This window comes from Aotus nancymaae, unplaced genomic scaffold (genome assembly GCF_030222135.1).
Source record: "Aotus nancymaae isolate 86718 unplaced genomic scaffold, 86718_ANA_hifiasm-v0.15.2.pri h1tg000007l, whole genome shotgun sequence".
NCBI lineage: Eukaryota > Metazoa > Chordata > Mammalia > Primates > Aotidae > Aotus > Aotus nancymaae.
Window position 1 is genome coordinate 60213867 of NW_026988418.1, and position 21544 is coordinate 60235410.

At 45.3% G+C, this 21544-nt stretch overlaps 1 protein-coding gene across 4 annotated transcripts in view; it reads left to right on the plus strand.

Annotated features, from left to right (window-relative positions):
* TSPAN2 (tetraspanin 2) overlaps nucleotides 1-21544 on the plus strand; it is a 63746-nt gene that overhangs the window by 14974 nt on the left and 27228 nt on the right. For all 4 annotated transcript variants that reach the window (XM_021672712.2, XM_012466662.3, XM_012466660.3 and 1 more), the window contains exons 2-6: nucleotides 1292-1394; nucleotides 13388-13485; nucleotides 15078-15152; nucleotides 16649-16747; nucleotides 17993-18064. In XM_021672712.2, coding sequence (XP_021528387.2) covers nucleotides 1292-1394; nucleotides 13388-13485; nucleotides 15078-15152; nucleotides 16649-16747; nucleotides 17993-18064 — 447 coding nt within the window. The remainder of the gene's footprint in view (nucleotides 1-1291; nucleotides 1395-13387; nucleotides 13486-15077; nucleotides 15153-16648; nucleotides 16748-17992; nucleotides 18065-21544) is intronic.

Here is a 21544-nt window from a genome sequence, read left to right on the forward strand (position 1 = left end):
TCATCTGGAAGGGTAGTGCCAAGTTCTTTATAAGCCGCCCAGCAAGACGGAAGTCTCCTATGTAAAAAGGACTATGTTGTCTCTGGTGCAATTTTTCCTTTTTACACCTCGGCTTCTCTGATTTCCATCCCCTACGCTCCTGTTCCCAGCATCTGTGTGTGCTCTGCTCTGTTTGGGAAGGGGGAGCCTCTCAATTGTTCATTTAGTGGTAGGCTAGGGCAGCCCAACAGCAACTGGATGGGCCAGCAGAATTAGGAGGCTATTTTTATATCTCTGCTTACTTTCCCATGGTGCCCTGAGCCCAGAAGGTGCCCAGTAAATATCTGTTGATGGATTGATACAGTGAAACTCGAGAGTAGTGTTTGTGGAGAGAGAACACCATGGCTAGAGCCTACTGGCACGCAGCAGTGACAGTCCTGAGATGGCAGAAAGGGCTTCCAACTTCCATGCTGAGCCTCACAAAAGCCTTCAGAGTAGGGAAGGAGAGGAAGCTGGGTGATGACTCTACCAGCTGCCAGCCTGCCCAGCCAGTGCCTGCGCCAGCCACTCAGCCTCTCCATGAACCACACAGCACACAGACCACGCTTTTTCAGAAAATTATTTTTTCCTTTCTCACTTTCCATGGAAACTCAAAATAGCAACCAAAAAAAAAAAAAAAAAGACTGGGCTATCTCCCTACCAGCAAAACCATCCCCATTCAGAGCAGTGGCCATAGAGGAAGCGGGGAGAGGGTTACAGATGCCCCTAAAACAGCTTTCTATTTGGGGACTGCACTCATGAGGTGTGGGTGGGTTCTGAGGTTGAGGTTGCCATGTTTTCTTCCCATTTAGAAAAGTGGGTTTCCCCCAGGTCTTGGAGTTCATCTTGCTCTTGGTGACCTGGTGGCTAAGATGTAGTCGCTTCTCGTGGTGTGGGTAAGGAGATCCGATGTGCCCAGCAAGGGACAGAAAGGCAGGGGGCAGATGCCTTCCAGAGGGAGTGTTACTGGAACATTGCTTTTGAGACACCTCCCTGGCTGTGCTGTGTGTGCCCCATAACCACAGGATAGCCTGGCATCATGGGAAACCTTGATCTCAGAAAAACCCAGTCCAATGTCACATCAGGGGTCTGAAGGGCTTCGTGCACATTACTGCACCTCTCTGAGCCTCCATTTTTTCCCCTATAAAATGGGAAGGTTGCCGTAGGTGATTTCTAAAGGTATGACCCGTCAGCATCCTGAACCTCAAGCCTGCTCTTGGATCTGTGCATGCTCTCCCCTTCCACTGTCAACACAGTGTCGTTTGCCTTCCAGCTGGCTGGATCAGCCGTCATTGCTTTTGGACTATGGTTTCGGTTCGGAGGTGCCGTAAAGGAGTTATCATCAGAGGACAAGTCCCCAGAGTATTTCTATGTGGGTGAGTGACTCCAGCTTCCCTAAGCTTCAGCTTGGAATAGATGGGGCTGTGCAGAGGCTTAGAGCAGAAGCTGCACTTGAACTTTGGTGGGAGGGGGAGGGAAGGGGGCAGGGAAAGAGGCTGAAACGAGCCACCTCTGAGCCCCTGTGCACTGGTCTAGCCCTCCAGGATGTGTCCTGGAAACAGGTAGGGTGCTGTTGTGACCGCTTCCCCTTGACCTCACACAGTCTACGCCTCCACTCTCCAAAATCAAGAGAGGCTGGGGCCAGTAAGAGCAGCCTGTTGTGCTTCTTTTCAAGAAGAGAAGTCTCAAGGAAATGCAGCTAAAATGCACTTCAAATAATGAGAAAGCTCCCTATTGATGCAGAAGTAAAGCGGGTACACCACAAGTGTGTCATTCCCTAGCCCATTTGGGGTGACACAGGACCCCTGCGGGATTTTATTTTGTGCTCTTATATTTTAAATTGTATAGGTAAAAACATAACTCAGAATAAAGGTTTGAAGGTGCTAATCTCAGTCTCACCATGACTAGGGTCTGCAGAGAGGAGGGGAGGAGAGAGAAAAGGGAGAAGGGAGGGATGGAGGAAGAGGAGATGAGAGGGCTGCCCTGGGAAGAGGCTCCAGCGGGAAGAGGCAGTAGCTCTGCCCCTGCAACAGTAGGAAGGGGTGAGGAGTGTGGAGTAGGGTGCACCCCTAAGGCTGTGCTCTTAGTAGGGACTGAACATTGTTGCCCTGGGATTAGTTGACCTACTTCTACCATCTCCTGTGGCCTTTTCTCATTCTCCAGCTAAGTGGACTAGGACTCTAGATTTCAAAAAATCCAAGACCATTGTCATTATAGGTGACATCACCATATGACGGGCTGTTTTAGATCTTCACCAGCCATAGAGTAAGCCTCAGTTGCTGTGGTGACGGCTATGCCAGGGAGGAGGAGCATCCTGCACAGGTCATTTGCTCTGAATCAAAAGAAGAGTGGAGCCTCTTCCAGGAGAGAGAGAGTGCAGGGCCCACTCAGAGTAGGGAGGTCCTCCTGGAGGGCTGGCCTGCAGCTGTGCTGCCTCTTGTTACAAACACTCTTCCCACACAGCATCCTCCTGCGAGAAGAAGAGCTGTGTCAGTTGGGATGCTTTTAGAGGAGAGTAGCAGAAAATCTACTAAAGATAGGTAAGAATAAGGACATTCCACATTTCAGGAAATCTTAGCCATGGCTCTTTGTAAAACACTCAATTTTATTTTAGGTTCCACTAAGAAAGGAAAAAATGCTACCAGTTTAGCTGTGACTTACCATAAAAGATGCATTCTAATTTCAGCGTTGTTAAAATGTACACAAAAAAAATACATCTTAACAGTGATGAAATAGAGGAAAAGAAGTCTGGAGATGGGGACTTTCTAGAATTCGTTTAGAGCTGAACAAACTCATCAAGGGCCCAGGTTCTTGCCCTCTCTCTGCCATACTCAGTGTCTTTAGATGTCTTCTCTCATGATTAAAAGATAGCTGCAGTGGCTCCAAGCATCATATTCTTGTACAGCAACATCCAAAAGAGAACAAAGAAAATTTCGCCTCATATAGTCCCTTTTAGGAATGAGTAAAACCTTTTTCAGAATCTCCCAACACATTTCCCCTTGCAGCTTATTAGCCAAAATCGCATTCTGTATTCATGCCTAAACCAATCATGGCCAAAAAGTGAATTACTCTGACTGGATCTCTGACTAATTGATATTCACACCCTCCCCCCCTCCCCTTGGCCTGGGGAGGGGCCTGGGCCCCCCACAGGACCTGTGACACTTGGACAAGGTTGGAATTTTGTGACAAGGAGAAAGCAGAGGAATCTGCTCTAGACATAAAACTGAAATGCCCCTTTCTACCCGCATGGTCTCCAGGAGGTATGTACCCCTCCATCGACACACACACTTAGCATATTCTTCCTTGGGGGGACTCCTGGCTCTGAAAACCTCCCCAGAAGCATTCTCCTATTCCAGAGCAGGCCCCCAAGTGTTACAAGAATAGAGTCTGTCTGTCCTTGTCCTATGCCACCTCCGGGAGTCAATGAGCCCGCCCCAAGGGACACACGGGAGCCAGCAGAGGGGAGCGTGAGAGAAGGAACACACCTCCTTCATGTTGCTCACGTTCCACGAACTGCTGACTTCGCGAATATTCCTCACAATTTCTAACTTAGGTGTAGCCTAGTTACAACTCAGTGGCCACTGATTAACCACAGCAAAGGTTTAATCCCACTTTAATAGAATTCTTGCCTTGCCAGGCATATATAGAGGAAATGTTCAGTGATGGATGGCAGACAACAGCCACAGCCATGTGGTAGGGCTGCATGAGTGTTCCTGATGTAACCACTGAATTAAAATGAAGAGAGCACCGGGAGTTGGGGGACAGGCCTCAGGGTGGCTGGGACTTGAATGGGGCTGAGGACAGGTAGGTTTTTGACAGACTGAGTTAGGGAGAGCTTTATTTATGACTGAATTAGGGTTGGCAAATATATGGCAAGCAACCACCATCTTCTCCCTTGTCTGTGGTGAATATGGCTGACCGTTCAGGAGACTCTTCTGAGGAGTCTTCCTACCCCAGCTTTTCCTAACCATTTGCACAGGGTGAGCCTTATTTTCTCTCCTTACTTTGAAGTCAGTGGTTACTTCATATCCTAACATAAGGTCAGTCCCAGTAACCAGGTGAAGTCTTTTATCCCTGGAATTCAGGCATGTTGGGTTTAGGGGCATAGCATGGAGTCTGTCTGCTCTTACATGCTACTGGGTTTGCTCTGGAAGCCTATTTATCTCATCTTCCTCAGGTATAATCCTGAGACCTTCCAGCAAAAGCTGCATTTGTGCCCCTAGACTTCACAATTTAAGTTTCAATTTAAATTACATAGACCCCTAGGTCTATGGGGAGGAGTCCACCCTTGGTTAGAACCAGAATGCGGGAAAACACCAGTGAGCACAGGTCCATCACCAATTCTCCTTCAAGGTGTTTGGCAAGAGCCTACTGCCTTAAACCCAGCCACCTTCCCCCTCACTGCCAAGTTTAAGGTTGAAAGATTTAAATCTCTATCACATAATTTTTCTGAGATTGAACTGGAGATTTTTCAGCAGTAAGAAGGAAAACCCATTTTTAAAGACCCAGAAGACTGGGTTATGTGAATCACATCTGAAAAGAGCCAGATCTCTCTCAGTGATACTCAACATCTGTCTATTTAAAAATCTCTTCGTGGTTATTTTACTTTTTTGGATTTCACCTAATATTTGATTTTATGTTAACAGTTATGAGTTCAAGCAGAGGTGCCTCTATTCTTTCCATATTTAGCCAGTTCCTCCATTTGAGACAAAAAATATAACCTATCGGTATAACCTAAATATAATCCACTGGCCAGCGTTCACAGTCCTGGGCTCTGCCATCACACAAAAATGTATAAGGATTCCGTAACTGCCCCCATGTAACTTGTATTATAAATGAAGAGACTCATAGACTTCACAATTTAAATCACAATAAAAATTAGCATGTGACTAACTGCCAACTAAGTGGTATTTGCAGTTGGTGCATTAGAGGTCATTCTAAACTGGTAAGGAAAGAAGGATTTGAGTTAGGTTTTAAAGACCAGGCTGTAATCAATGCAGAAGAGAAAGAATGGGGACTGCAAAGGCTGAGGGGAAGGAATGCACAAGCCTGGCTGTGGGGAGGGCTTAGCGAGCCAGGCGGGGCAGTGGGCTCTGTTGGAGTCTGAGCACTGGGGCGTGACGGGCAGAAGGATTCAGAACATTGGGGAGGGAGAGGGGACACGTATAGAGGCCTTTGAATATCAGGTTAAGTTGGTAAACAGTAGAAGGATAATTTGGGGCCGGAGGTAAAGTATGATCTGCACTGCATTTTAAAGAGATCATACTGGCAGAAGTGGAATGAGTCAGGAATCCCAGGACAGGAAAAAAAAATGGCAGATTATTGATGCAGTCAGGCCTGAAGAAATTAGGGTAGAACCCACAGTGGTTTGCAGTAGGAATTAAGAAGAAAGAAACAGAAAGATAAGAAACAGTACTAACATTTTTAAGTCTAACTAATCAAATTCAGAGACAGAAGAAATCAGAATGGCAAAAGATGTGAGTGAGAGGCAGAGTCAAGCCTCCCAGTAATAATTCATGACTTTCAGATGGAAACCTGAGTTACAGCTGTAAGTAAGGGGCCCCTGCTCCATCAGAGGGAGGGGCCATTGCATAGAGCTACAGATGGAAGACCTTCCTTTGAGCAGCCTTGGTCTGTATTTCTCCAGAAACAAAAGGCTGATAGCCACTGCACAGCTCTAGATGTCAGTTCCCCATAAAAACCTTTAAGACTGAATACATCAAAGGTTGAATAGATTCCAGAGATGAAAGTGAGCTCTCCTTCATGTCATATTTAACCACTATCGTGTCAAGAATCAGAATTGTGTGTTTCATTCAGGAGATTTCTGAGTGGGAGGCTGAACTGGCTCAACACACCCATTCCTGATTTTGTGTCTAATCTAAACCAAAGCAGCATGCACACTGCCTGAGATACGAAGAATGATTCATTATGTCATAGCTTTATGGACATGTCTGTCAAGACTCTTCCTATTGCAAATCACAGACACCTACTCAAATTGACTGAAGCGACAGAGACGTTTATTGACTCACATACTTGAAAGGTCCAGGGTTAATACTGGTGTCAGGGACTCAGATGATGTGACCAGAGTCGAGTCTGGAGCCGTCTCTTGGCCCTGCTTTCCTTTGGCTCCCTTCTTGAGCAGGTTTCTTCTCCATGTGATAAAACAGCCACCAGTAGCTCTAGGCTCCATTTCCAGAGTGACTCCAGAAGTAGAACATGCTTCTTTCATTCCAACAGATCCATCTAACAACCCAGGGCTACCTCTCATTGGCAATATTGGACCTCATGCCCATCCTCGCACTTGTCGTTGTGGCCAGTTGCTTGTGGCATATACCTGGGCTTCACGCCCACTGTGGAGCTGGAGGTGAGTCAGCCCTCTCAAACCACATGTGCTGAGAGCGGAGGCATTCCTTTTACCTAATAGAGAAAAAGAAGGGGATTCTGGGCAGGGAAAACAGCAGGCCACCGCAGGGCCTGAAGCCTCCTGCTTGTCCTTGGTGTCGCGGGGCATGACATGGGTTTACCCACCCTTCCTTCCTCGTCCACCACATCTCCCTTCCCTAAGGCAGCCCAGAGTGGCTGGTGATAAAGGTGTTCATAATCCATGCTCAAAGTTCCGGGAAGTGGGTCATCATTGAAACTTAGTACCATGCAGAATAAGGAAACTACAGGCCCATGGGTAAGCCCCAGGTGCTGGCAGTCAGCCAGTGCTTCCCAGCAGCTCCTGGGGCGGCTCCGCCTGGAACACATGTTTGCCAACAGCCAGGTCTGTGCTTGCTCTGTCTCCCAGTGCTGCCTCTCTGGATAGTGTCAATAAGAATTCCTCATGAAATCATGAACCTTTTTCCTCCTTCAAATATGTCTTATAAATAGAAAGAGCAATAGACACGTTTGTAGAAATTGACATTTTTTCCTCAGTGAATAATTTTCCAAATAAGAAAGATACCTACTCTCCAGCAATAAAACAAGAAGAAAAATACACTAGGATACCATTTATGAATTTGCACAGCATACAGTATGAGGTGATAGCACTTTAGGAAACAAGCAGGCCCAGTGTTTGGAAAATCTCGCTCCATTATCACAGGGCACCATTCACTGATCTGGGCATTTCCTTTTCAGAATAGGTTCCAGAGATATCAGCCCATTAAACTCTTATCACCCCTTCATTAAAGAGAGTCCTAAACAGGCAATGAACATTCAAGTGGTTCTTGAGGAAATAAGTCCTTCCAGCCTTGACTCTCCTCTCCGGATTGTCTAGGTCCCTGCTTCTGGGTAGAGGACTGCCAAACTTTGTAAGGGAAATTGTCCCATCTTCTGGGAGAAGCTTTCCTATCTGACATCCTTGGTTCTCTCTCCTTGGGGATGGAGTGAGTCTCCCTTCCTGAGACAAAGATCAGACATAACCTCCAAGCCAGCGGGGTGGTCAATCCCAGCACAGGGCAGGAGGATCCAGCTGTGGGAAATGAGGACAGGGCGAGAGGGTAGTCAGACTGACTGCCGCCTATGTCCCTTCTCAGGGCCCTCTGTGTCAAGGCCAAGGCCTGGAGGATCTCCCAAGGTCTCTGTGTCCACTGGTTGCTAAGGGGAGAAGAGAGGACCTGGCAGGAGTGACGCTGGCAGAGGAGGGCTGGGGTTGCTCAGTGTTTCCTATGCCCTATCCACTTTCAGGGCACTCTTGGAAGAAGTCTCCGTGTCTTCCAAATTCCACCAACCTGCCCATCTGACTTCCTGTTACAGTCACTCTCTCAAGTGGGTAGACACCCCAGGGGTCTTCTTTCTAGGGTTACAGAGTAGAGAGCGAGCCCCTCAGCCATCGGAAGCTTGGAGAGACTGTGTGCTCGGTGCATGAAGTCATGTCTGTGAGCAGACGATGTTAACAGGTTTTCTCCAAGAAGGGGTTGCCCACACACACAGGAGCCACTCGGCTCTCCAGGATCGCAGCCTGGCTGCAGCTGTCTCTCCCTGTGGAACTCGGAGTCTCCGAGCCTGGCTCTGATTGTGGCTGGATGTTATGTATAAGGAAAGCGTTCCAGTGCTGAACATCAAGGGGGTGGCTTGGCTTGTTAAAAACTCTGACTCACGCTGGTCATATTTTTTTACTTCTTGGTTTTCACTTGTACCTGATGGTAGCTGGATACCAGAGAGGTGTTGTAGCTCACATTGTTGAGAAAATTTCCCTAGAGAATTTTTATAAGAAGTTGGAGTAGAAAATCATTTCCATATTGCAGCTAACAAAACTGAAGAGTAGGAGGACTTACCTAAAGCCACGGTTGGCAGACCTGGATTTCTGGCTCCCAGCCCTGTACTTTCAGAGGAAAAACCAGGAATCATCAATTCTAGATATCTCAAGCACTTTTTCTCAAGGAAGAAGAAAAATCACTCTACTGCCATTTATAAATTGCAAAATGAACCAATTTCTAGCTAAGAGAGTTGCCATTCTTCAGAGATTCTGCTAAAAGGAAAGTATGGAGGTTCAAGGGGTGCACTTTGGAGTAGGCCCCCCTGGGTTCAGTTCCAAATTTTCCCCTCACTAACTGTGCAATCTCATATAAATTATTTAATTTTTTGGTGTCTCAGATTCTTCAGCTGTGAAATATGAATATATTTAAGCATAGTACCTGTTTTGTGGTGAGCCTTCAATAAATATTGGCTATTGTTATTACAGATTGAGCATCCCTAATCTGAAAATCCAAAATCCAAACTTCCCCCACACTCAAAACTTTTTGAGCACTAGCTCGACTCTCAAAGGAAATGCTCATTGGATAATTTCAGATTTTACATTTTCATATTAGGAATGCTTGATCAGTGTAATGCAAACATTCCAAAATATGAAAACATCCTAAGTCTGAAACACTTGTCCCTCCCCAAAACTAAGTTGCATTCAATATTCTAGATATTTGCTTTATTATGTGCATTCAGCGGATACTGGAAGGGAGAAAGAGTTTTTAATGTAGGGGAATAAAAATGTTTTTCGAGAAAAAATAGTCATTAGCAGATTATGTAAAACCATCTGCTACTAGAAAGCCATTGTAATTGATGACCACATCCAGTCCCTAAAAGCGGAGAACCATTTTTAATGAGTTTATGCCAGTAGGTCATTAGGAGGCTTTCTCTCATTTTTATGTTAACAAAAATGATGCTTGTAGCTTAAAAGAAGAATCTGACACCTAAGAAAAAAGTGATGGAATTACCTGGGAACAGGTTCCAGATCTCACCCCGGCTAGAATGACTATTATCAAAGAGACAAAGAATAGCAAATTCTGGCCAGGATGTGGACGAAGGGGAAGCCTCATGTACTACTGGTGGGAATATAAAGTAGAATAGCCACTATGCAGAATAGCGTGGCAGTTCCTCGAAAAACTAAACACAGCACTATCGTCCAGCATTCCCACTGCTGGGTATATATCCAAAAGAAAGGAACTCAGTATGTCAGAGAGGTATGTGCACTCCCATGTTTACTGCAGCACTGTTCACAATCGCCAAGATATGGAGTCGACCTAAGTGTCCATCAGCAGATGGGTGGATGAAGAAAATGTGGTACATAGACACAATAGAATATTATTCAGCCATAAAAGGAATGAAATCCTGTCATTTGTGGCAACATGGATGGAACTAGAGAACATTATGTTAAGTGAAATAAGCCAAGCACAGAAGGCAGAGATCACATGATCTCACTCATGTGGGAGCTAAAGAAGTGGATCGCATGGAGGTCTAGGGTAGATTGGTGGTTACTGGAGACCACAAAGGGTAGGGGGTGCGGAGATAAAGAGAAGCTACCTAATGGGTACAAAAATAGAGTTAAATAGAAGGCAGAAATTCATGTATTCTATAGAACAGTAGGGAAATTATATTTAACAATAATTTTTATATATTTCAAAGTAGCTAGACAAGAAGAATTGTAATTTCCCAACACAAAGATAAATGTTTGAAGTGTTGGGTATCCCAGTGACCCTGATTTGATCCCTATACATTGTATATATGCATTGAAATGGCACCTATACCCCCAAAATATGTACAACCATTACATGTCAGTAAAATATTAATATAAAAATTTAATTTTAAAATTTTTTAAATAGAAGGTGTCCCAGGGAAAGTATTTGTGGTAGCATGTCACAGAGATCACTGGCATCCCAAAGCGTGGCTATTAATGATGAAAATGTAATTTCAAAGTGTTTTCTATTTTTCAAATCAAAGGAAATAGGACTCAGAAAGAGGGAGTAGGCATGAGGGATTTGGGAAGTAGGTTGTATGTTTGTCACCCCTGCTCCTGTAGGAAGGAGAGGGCTCTACAGAAACCATCTTAGAATTTAAAATGTGGCTGTAAATTAATTAATTACATTCAGCAGCTCTTTTTTGAGGGGCAGACCATAAAAAGCATAAAGTATCCTTGGAAGCCACAGGTGGCCTTTTGGCATGCAGAGCATTACAGCCGGATTTGGAACTGGATCCAGCAGGCCCAGTGAACTTTTCCTCTTGTAGCGTTTCTTCTGCTTTTCCCTTCAACTCCAGCAAGCAATGCTCATTTGGAGCTGGACCGAGTCACGTGCCCACACATACAAAACAGAAGCTTGCCGAGAAGAAGCTAGGGCAGCTTCAGGTTGTTTTTGCCATGAGCTCTGGGATTCTGATAGCCTAAGAATGAAATATTGTTCAAATAACCAAATTTTCCTGAAAAACTCATTATTTCAGAAGGGTAAGGATTGTTGCCTGAGGGATCAGACAGTTTCCTTTACAGTGGGGAGCAAATCTGGCCTCCTCAAAGCTCTGTGCCCCGTCCACTGAGACTCTCACCTCCTCAGGAGCCTCCCTCTTTCCTATATTCCAGGGTTTCTCGGGGGGTGAAGCAACCATCCTTATGTGCTTGGCTTTGGAGAGCCCAGCTATGTAGTTGCTTCATAGATGTTTGCTGAGATGTGTTTCCAGCATCTATCTCTAGATGGGTGATGACAGCCAGCCAGCCTGGAACTGATTTGATTTCTGTCTTGTGCAGGGAGTATTCTAGAGAGGATGAATAAGGTTTGTTTGTCGACTTGAAATCTATAATGAGAGATTAATATGAGAACCTGCAAAAGCACAAAATGGAAAAGAGCAGGGCACAGTCAGATCACCGCGAATTCCCAGGTGGCTGGAGCATAGGATGGATAAGGATTTTGAAGGGACTGGTCTGTAGGCTGTGACTTCCTGATAGATCTGCAAACAGCATCACGTAGCAATTGTGGCAGTAGCAATATGTGGCAATGGGCACTTTCTGCAGCAAGGTGGTCCACCAGGGGACATTCTGTCAAGGAGCTGAATGCGGTGTTGTTGCTGCCACCCTGCATTCAGCTTGTTTCTGTGGGGTGGTCAAATAGAAGTGTGAAATGGGAATTGGGGTTGCCGGCCAGGGCGTCCTGCCTGCAGCCATCTTGCCTCTCAAACCTCCATTTGTAAAACAGAAATAATGAGCCTTGATTACCTAACCAGGTTGTTTTGAGAAGCCAGTGAGATGATGGAAGTGAAAGAGCTTTGAAAACATTGCAACACAGTGAATGACTTTTTTTTTCTTTTTCAACTTTCATTTTAGAATCGGGGGTACATGGGCAAGTTTGTTACAAAGGTATATTGAGTGATGCTGAGGTTGGGGCTATGACTGAACCTGTCACCCAGGTAATGAATGTAGTACCACATAGTTAATTTTTCAACCCCTGTGCCCCTCTAGTAGGCCACGGCATCTATTGTTTCCATCTTTATATCCATCTGTACCCAATATTTAGCTCCTACTGATAAGTGAGAACATGCGGTATTTGATGTTCTGTTCCTGTGATAGTTTGCTTAGGATAATGACCTCCAGCTGCAAAGGACATGATTTTGTTCTTTTTTATGGCTGCATAGTATTCCATGATGTATGTGTACCACATTTTCTTTATTCAATCTACCAATGATGGGCTGGGTTGATTCCACATCTTTGCTGCTGTGAATAGTACTGCAGTGAACATGTGCCCTTTAGGTAGAAAGATTTATTTTCCTTTGGGTATTTACCAAATAATGGGATTGCTAGGTCAAGTGGTAGTTCAACTCAGTTGTTTGAATCATCTCCAGACTGTTCTCTGCTGTGGCTGGATTGATTTACATTTCCAACACTGCATACGTGTCCCCTTTTCTCCTAGCCTTGCCAGCATCTGTTATTTTTCACTTTTTAACAAAACCCATTCTGACTGATGTGAGATGGTATCTCACTGTGGTTTTGATTTACATTTCTCTGATGATTAGAGATGATGAGTGTTATTTCGTGTGTGTTACTTGCTTGCTTGTATGTCTTCTTTGGAGAATTGCCTGTTTATGTCTTTTGTCCACTTTTTAATGGAGTTATTTGCTTTTTGCTTGTTGATTTGTTTAAGTTCCTTATAGATTCTGGATATTAGACCTTTGGTGAAAGACATTTTTAAAAACAATAAAGTGTTTAGGCAGTGGAGTCAACAACACTATTGTTTTTAATGTGATATCATTTCTTGCATTACCACGTCCATTCCGTCATGAAATTATTCTTTTAGAGAAAAGGGAAAGGGAGGAGGTGGCAGAGCTGGAACAGCAGGAAATAAATACCCGCCTCAGGACTGCAGAGCGGGGCCTCATGGCCCTGAAAAGAACCCTGAGGCCAGGCCTGGGTGGGGCAGGAAGCAGAGCAGCCTCGCCTGTGGCTCCCACCAGGTCTGTGAACAGCCAGATCTGCCCACAAACCACCATCAGCAACCCAGAGGAGCCCCAGGAAGCACCCTGAATGCCAGGCCCAGGGGTTCCCCACGGAGGCGGGACACCAGCCCCCACCCTCCCTGTTAATGGGAGTGGTTTCCAGGTGACTCATATAAGTAAACTGCAAAAAATGAAATAGAGGCCATTAGCATTATTTCAAGTAAGACAAGTGCCAGGTCCCATATTGTATTCTAGCTTATCTCAGGATCAGAGAAGGAAATACAGAAAGGCTTGGCTTTAGTTCTTTCAGAACCAGAGCATTTCTGCCCTTTCTTTCTCTGTAAGAACTGCACCTGGGGCTTGACTAAGTAGTAAGTGAAATCCCCACCTGAATGATGGCTGCCTCAATCCCTAGAGAGGCAGGACAGAGTCAGGGTGTTTGGCAGGCTTTTGAGGCTCATGGGTATTTTTCTTCCAGCTCTGCCAAACACCAGCTCTATGACCTTAAGCAAATCACTTAACCTTCTGGGGCCTAGTTCCTCTATGTAAAACATGGCAGTAAGAATAGCACCTCCTTATGGTACTGTTAGAATGCTCTGCAGTGCCCAGAGTCTTCAGCCTAGTTGGTTGTGGAGGCACCAGAGTGCCAGGCACTTTCTCGGTCGGCTCTCAATGGTCTCCTCTGACCTCTTCCCCACAGGGCTCTATGTTCTGGTTGGAGCCGGGGCCCTGATGATGGCCGTGGGGTTCTTCGGGTGCTGCGGAGCCATGCGGGAGTCACAATGTGTGCTTGGATCAGTAAGTGGGGCGTGGGGGTAAATGGTGGGGTCGGGGTGAGGGTGCAGCCTGCATCTGAAGGAAGTCAGTGCCTCTGGCCCCCGGCTCCAGCCCCTCCATGGACTTTCTGAGCTCTTGGCACGCACTTTTCCTCCCTGAGTCTCGGTTTCTCCATCTCTTACATATGAATAATACTACCTGGATTCAGGCACAGTGACTCATGCCTGTAATTCCAGCACTTTGGGAGGCCAAGGCAGGAGGATCTTTGGAGCCCAGGAGTTCAAGACTGGCTTGGGCAACATAGAGAGACCCAGTCTCTACCTGGTGTGATGGCACACACCTGTGGTCCAGCTATTCAGGAGGCTGAGGCGGGAGGATCACTTAAGCCCAGGAGTTGGGAGACTGCAGTGAGCCACGACGGTACCCCTGCACTCCAACCTGGATGACAGAGCAAGATCTTGTCTTGAAAAAAGAAAAAAATAATAAAAATAATATTATCTTTGTTCCTGCCTCATATGGGAAGTGTGAAAAAGAAATGAGGCCATTGGTATAAAGATGTTTTTGGGAGGAAAAGTACTTAGTAATTGTAAGGATTGTTCTTTAAAAAAAGTAATATTTCACAATGGGTGAGGCAGCTAAAAGAGTTCTATAGCCAGGGAAGTGCTGTTATCTACAAGGAAAACATGTATGCTTGAGATCAATAACTTAGCCAAAATCCCTCTTGTGGCTTATTCTAACAAGCAGCCTCTATTTTTAAAAAAATCAAATAATTTCAGTTAACTGCTATACATTCAATGCCACTGTAGCCCGAGAGAAGCAGGAAGGAAGAAGAGGGGCAGGAGGAGAGAAAGTGTTGATATTTCTCCACAAGGAGTCAGAAACAGCAGTTTTAGTAGGCAGCCTCTCATCTCTCATTACTCACTGTGATCTCTGGATTGTTCACTCTGGCTGCAGCCTCTGATCTCTTGCTATGTGAAATGTCTAACTTGTTTCTTTAGCCATTCATTCTTCCTCTTTCTCCTACTGCTGCACTATTTCTGTCTTGTTTATCACTGAACTTAGTTTGATCAGAGCAAATCCATAGACCAGAACAGAAATCCATCCAGAATTTCACATCCACTCCCATCTCCACAGAGAGGCTTTTCGAGACCACAGAGTCTCAAGTCATCCCCTCCCCCAAGCCCAGGCTGCATCAGTGACTCTCTCTCTCTCCTGATCTTATATCTTTATGGGTCTTTTGTGTCTGTCAAGTATTTACTGAGCACATAGATGCCTGGCGCTATTCTATGTGGTGGGATTTTTTATCACTAACTGAACTTATCTTATTTACTTTTTAATTTCTTTACTCAGTTATCATATATTCCCCTGTCCAATCCAAGGTCCGTGATAGGAGAGACACTGGGATTTTATCTTGTTCATCACTGTATACTCAGCACCAAGGACAGTACCCAGTGCAGAATAGATGCCCAATAAACAATTGCTGAATGAATTAATTAATGAATAAACAAACCACATGAAAGCAACTCATCTGTTACATAAGGAAACTAAGGTGCAAAATAAATATATTGAAAAGGTATTAAATTAATGAAATTAGTATTTTCTCTCCTCTCCAGTTTTTTACCTGCCTTCTGGTGATATTTGCTGCTGAAGTAACCACTGGAGTATTTGCTTTTATAGGCAAAGGGGTAGTAAGTAAAATTTACTTATAATGTTTTTCTATGATGGTTAAAACTTTAGAATGTTGTTACCCACAATATTATTAAGAAACCAAATAATCTCCAATATTATAGTTTAAACAGAACTTTTTAACTTAGAAGTGGTGTGCAGAACTGGGCATATGTGTGTGTCAGTGTGCAGGCATATACAAGCTCACATTCTTCTGGGGAGACAGCTCATATCTTTCATTAGACTTATGAAGTGGTCTCTAATAAATCCCTCCAAAAAGGATCTCTAGTTTAAGATTCTTCCCCAGTGTGAAATGGGGTAAGTAAGGGTTAGAGTATAGACTTGAGAAAGAGGGACAGAGAAATCATCTAGCTTCTCATCCCCTGTCAGCATGTCATTTGTCCTTAAGGATTGGCCTGGATGGGGTCATTTCATTCTTAAAGACTAGAGCGTGCCCTGCTGTGGGGTGGTGAAGCCAGTTTATATTTGCTGCACAACTCTAGGTGTCCGGAATAGCTTCTCAGGAGGACACACAGAGGAAGTAGCCTTTCTAGAAAGGTGAAACACACTGCGGGATAGAAGAGAATGGAATGGAAAAGGAGGAAGAATGGAAACTTAAGATTGCTGTATTTCATATTAACTCCTGTGTCATTAATATTGTGTTTATGAACTTACTTTAGACTATAAAAACAGTAAACATGTAGAATAGTAAGTGTCACCACCTTCCAAATTTTTCTAAGGTAGCTGGCTGTGGTCATAGGTTAGTCTAAATTCAGCTACATACAGAAGTAGAATGGAATCTTAGAAATATTTGAGATTTCTGTGGATGTGAGGTCACAAGCTTTTATACTAGAAGAAGCATTCTCTAAGCTTTATATGATATTTGAATGAAGTTTTCCTTTGGTGATGAATATGTTTTAAACCATGTCATAAAAAGACTTGAATGCTTTCAACCAGTGGGGTACCAGGAATGTACATGTCCCGATCCTAGCTATGCATCCGATTCACCTGGGTGGAGCCCAGGAATCTGGGGCCCAGTCGATGCTGAAGCCCAATCGGGTTTGGGAACTTTAAGTTGCAGAAATCTTTCTAGTTCATGAAAACTGTTCTGGTTAGTCTATCCTTCTATCCTCAAACATCTTAGAAACTCCAGAAACTAATCTTCTCCATATGTGCAGAATTATACTAAAATATCTACGGAAAAGCAGAATTTTTTTTTATTTCAACAGGTTTTTGGGAAACAGGTGGTGTTTGGTTACATGAGTAAGTTCTTTAGTGGTGATTTCCGAGATTTTGGTGCACTCATCACCCGAGCAGTGTACACTGTACCCAGTGTGTAGTCTTTTATCCCTCACCCCCCTCCCACCCTTTCCCCCGAGTCTCCAAAGTCCATTGTGTCATTCTTAGGAGAAAGTCAGTATTTTTGAAAGGTGTGGAAGAGGGGATTTTGCTCGATGAAAGGAGAATGTGTGAATCTTCCCACTCAGTAGTCCCTCATTTTTCCTGGTATTTTTTTCAGGCTATCCGACATGTTCAGACCATGTATGAAGAGGCTTATAATGATTACCTTAAAGACAGGGGAAAAGGCAATGGGACACTCATCACCTTCCACTCAACAGTGAGTAACTTTACTTCTTCCTTCAAACCACAGCTTCTAAAGATCATGTGTGAGCCATGTTCTCACCAGTCACCAGGATTAAAAATAAAAATAATTTCAGTAAAGCCAAGTAGCAGCACCTATTTTAGCCCTTGCAAGCTCCATAGTTTGCATATGTGGAACCCTAGAAGGGAAAGATGGTGTCACACAGAATTCACAAGAGACAAAAGTGCACGAATCCAAAAGATGCATCCCCCCAAAGAGACAAAAGAGCACAAACCATGCAGGGAGAAAGGAGCCCAAATAAATAGCAGGCTGTGTCAGAGGGTAACTTGTGGTGTAACAGAAACAAGTGTGACCTTTCAGTCAGAAAAGCTCATTTCTAGCTGCAGCTCTGCCACCTAACAGCCTTGTGACCTTGAGCAAGTTACTTGGCCTCCCTGATACCAACTCAGCTCCCTCATTGGTAAAATGAAGGGTCACGGGAGATGGCTACACTCCCTTCTGGAACATACAGTGGAACTGTGCTGTCCATGCGGTTAATCACGGAAGGCTTACCGAAGAGATGGGGCAGGCCAGAGTCATTCTGATTTTTTAGACACTGTGATATGGAGAAGTGGCTGAATTCCTGGGCCAGGTGTTTTCAGGTGCCTTGTTCTTGTCTAGAACAGGTATGTCTTGGAAAGTGGACTCCGTTATACATTTATACAGTTTCACCTCAGCTGCCCCCAGGACCTGAAGCAATACACGGGTTCTTTTGTCTTAAAGACCCAGCTAGCCTAAGGCAAGACACCTCTTTGCTGACAAATCTTGAAGCCTAGTCTTTTGGCCACCTGGAATTTCCTGCAGCCACTTCTCCTCTCTTTTCCAGACTATTCCCAGCTAATGAGTTTTTCCTGAAGCCATAAAACTTCAGGTCCTCAGCAGGTTAAATGACTCCCAGTCTGAAAGAAGAAATCTAAAGCCCCAACCCCTTTCTAAAAAGCAGCAATTTACGCAGACACCGTCAATTAGCTTCTTGCCTTGTTTGGGTTGCCTTGAGTCACTTCCCGTCATAAACTCAGATGGCTTTAGCGAAGTCGTTTTCTTGTTTTGCCAGCATGATTACGTGATTCTTCACTGTCCTTCCAGAAATAGCAGTCTGGGTTGCAGTGACGGGGCCTCGGAGCTGCTTTGCCGCCTCGACACCCCAGTCCTTAGCAGGGTGCCCAGACTTGTAGCTGCTGCTCCTCCCTCCTGGTCCTGAAGTCTCTTTTCTGACTCTAGTTTCAGTGCTGTGGAAAAGAAAGCCCCGAACAGGTCCAACCCACGTGCCCAAAGGAGCTTCTAGGACACAAGGTAAGCTTCTACCAAGGTTCCTACTGTACCTGTAATGTGAGGTGGGTTTTGCCTTCAGGGTAGGGTCAGGGGCTCAGGTCCTACCTCAAGGATTCTGGGAGGCCCTCTCCCAGTGGCTTCCGTGCCTTGGCCTTATTCCATGTGAAATAAGTGAAGCAATCCAGAGTCACGGTCCTCTGGTGTCCTGGGAAAAGATATACCAACTTCCCGTATTGATGCCACCTGCTTATGGTGTTAATTAAGCTCACCAGGGCTGAATTCTGTGCCCAAGAATGTTGCCCCACACCTCTCCATGGGAGTCACAGCACTGATAAATGCTTCCTGTATTAAGTGCTGTGTGTCAGACACTATGCCAGTTTCTGGGAACTCTGAGATGAAAAAGACACGGTCTCTTGCTCAGCAGCCTCACAGACTTAGTCAAGGGCAATAGTGCTGTGTAAGAAGTCTGAACAGGGTGCCCTAAAGCAGTAGATTTAGGAAAGGTTCATAGAGAAGCAGGTCCCTGAGCTGAGTTCTAACAAAGGAAGGTCACTCCAGGCCCAGAGAGCAGCAGGAACACAGTCACGGCTGCATGGAAAACTCCAGAACTGCAGGAGAACAGGGAGCCCACAGAGAGCACTGGTCAACATGTTGAGAGAAGCAAACAAAGGCATGATTTTACACCTGGAAGTTTGAGGAAGCCATTGATTTTAGCTGAGAATGAGCAAAATCCACTTTGAGTTGTAGAAAGTATTTTCAGGCTGCTGGGGTGTGAAGGAATAGGGTTGGAGAGTAATGGAGGAAGACCACTTAGGTGGCACTTGTGATCACCCTGATAAGAGAGGGTGTGCGGCCACAGCGAGTCACAAACAGTACGGATGGAATGTCAAGAGACGTTCAGGAGGCAAAATTCACAGGCCTGGGTGACTTAGTGGGTGTAAAGTGGTGAGTGAGTGGAAGGAAGGAGGCTAATATCTCCAGACTTCTGCTTGGGTGGCTGGATGGGTAGAGGCTCCACTCCCTGACTATAGGGAAAGGGGCAGATCCTGGAGACAGATGACGACTTTGGTTTTGCTCAAGTCTGTACTTTAGGTGCCCGTCGACTTGCAGGTAGGCTGAGATGAAGACACGGGTAGGAAACTGAGCAGGTTGGCCGTAGCCAAAGCCCTCGGAGTGAACAACAGCACCAGGGAGAGTGAACAGAACAAGGACGGAGGAGGGGCTCCATCATTTCAGGGGCAGGTTGAGGCCCAGAAGCCAGCACAAGAGACTGGGAAGGAAGAGTCTATTTGGGAAGCCAAGGCGGAGATGGTTCACCCATAAAGTCAAATGTTGGGAAGAGACAAGTAAAGACCAAAAGTAGTTTGTTGGATTTGTTGGCTAGAATATCATTCATGACTTTTGTCACATAGTTTCAGCAAAGTAACTGGGGAAAAATACAATGTGGGAAAGAGAGAGGGAACTATGAGACTGTGGAGACAGTAATATAAATGTTCTTAGACCCTTGGCTAGGAATGGGGTGGTGAGATTGTAGCTCCAGCTCATGTCCCAAATTGGCCATTGAACATTGGTTGGGTCCTTCTGAGTTGGATAACATGAACAAGACACAGCACTGCCCTCAAAGTGCTCACGTCTGGTGGGGAGACGCACACAGGAGCCATGGACAGCACGTGGGCTAAGGCTGCACAGCAGGGAGCACAGTAGATGAACCCGGCATAGGATTCCAGGGTCCGTGGGAGGCTTCCCTGATGTGATTCTTAGGATGAATTTTGAAGGATGACTAGGAATTCAGTAAGCAAACAAAAAAAGACTGGGAAGTTTCAGGCAGAGACACAGGGCAAAGGCATGGAGGAGAGAGAAGGTAGCTGTCTTCAGGCAAGTGCCAGCAGCGGAAGTGGCTGAGAGCCCAGGTTGCCTGTGGGAAATGGGTACTTTAGAAAGGAGGGACCCCTACTCAAAGGGCCATGGGCACTCTTGTGAGGCTGAGAGTCTAGCCTTCATGCTGCTAGCTTAGGGAGCCATTGAAAGAAGAATCTGAGATGGGATCTGCATTTTACCAAATTTGCTTCAGCGGCAGCATCAAGGATTTATGGAAAATGAACAGCATTGAGCTTAGAGACCCATTGGGAAGGCTGCTGTCCTTGTCAGCAGGAGATGTTAAAGAGGGCCTTTTAGAAAGTGACATCTACAGGAGTGGTGACCAGTTAAAAATCAGAGAAGAGAAGAGAATCCACTACTGACTTTGTGGCTTCACCACCTACATAGATCCATTTATGGAGCTGAGGGAGAGAGGAAAAGAGCCAGTTGTGGAGAAAAGAAAATGAGCTTCATGTTTAACATGCTGATTTTGAGAGGCCAGTGGCACTTCCAAGTGGAAATACTCAGTAGGCAAAAATATCCAGTAGGCAGTTGGAAAATCTGGTTTGTGGCTCCAGAGAGAGGACTGAGTGTCAGCACTTGATGGGAAACTTAAAGCTATAGGTACGGATTTGATCCATTAGACTTGGAAGAAAAGAGGGACGAGGATAGCGCCCTGGGGAACAACCACATTTAAGGGTGAGCAAAAGAAGAGGTGCCAAAGAAGGAAACTGGAAGGGGCGGCCAGACACAAGTGAGGAGACACCGCAGGAAGGGGCGAGAATGGTCACCAGGTCCAGGTGCTGCTGTTGAGGGCAATTCAGTATTGAAAAGCTGCCTACCTTATGTCAGGCACTGTGGATGCAACGGCGAAGGAGAAAAAGGTCCTACTCACGAGGAGCTTGCATTGCAGTCTAATAGGAGGGATGAACATGAAGTCGATACAGTGCAGTGATTGATGCATGCACGGAACGTGCCTGGTACTCCAAAAGCACAGAAGGAAAGGCACTCAGGAGAAGCCAGAGGCTGGGGGATGGGGAAGGCTGACTGGAGGTAATGATGTCTCAGCTAAATCTTCAAGAATGGAAACTAATTATGCAAGCATTAGGCAGGAAGCGGGAGGGGGAGGCCTGCCTGCAGAGAGACCGGCATAAACAACACAGGCAGAAATTCCATGGTTTGTGTGGGGAACTAAAAGCCCAAGTAAGTCCACTAAGGTAACTACTGAGAAGCTGGCAGGATTTAGCATGTAAGGAACCAGCTGGTGAAGTGGTGTAAGGGATGGAGTGAGGACAGAGCCCAGATTTTGGAGCGTGAGATGTGAGGAGAGAGGGCATCCTTTCGAGAAGTTTGGATTTGAGCCAAGGACACTAAAAGAAAGTTTATAAAAGGCAAAGTCCAAATTACCATTAAACATATAGAAAATATAGGAAATTAAAAGTAATATATTTAAAACTAATAGCAAATTAAAATGAGATGCTGTGGTTTAACCTATGAAATTGACCAAGTTTTCCCCCCCCCCCACCCCGCCCCGCTGGCTTAATAATAGTATCCAGTTTTGGTAAGCGTGATGTGATGAGCATTTTCAGAGAAATTGGTAAATAGTTTTAAAGGTCAGTATGACTGTGTAAGACTAGAGGAGTA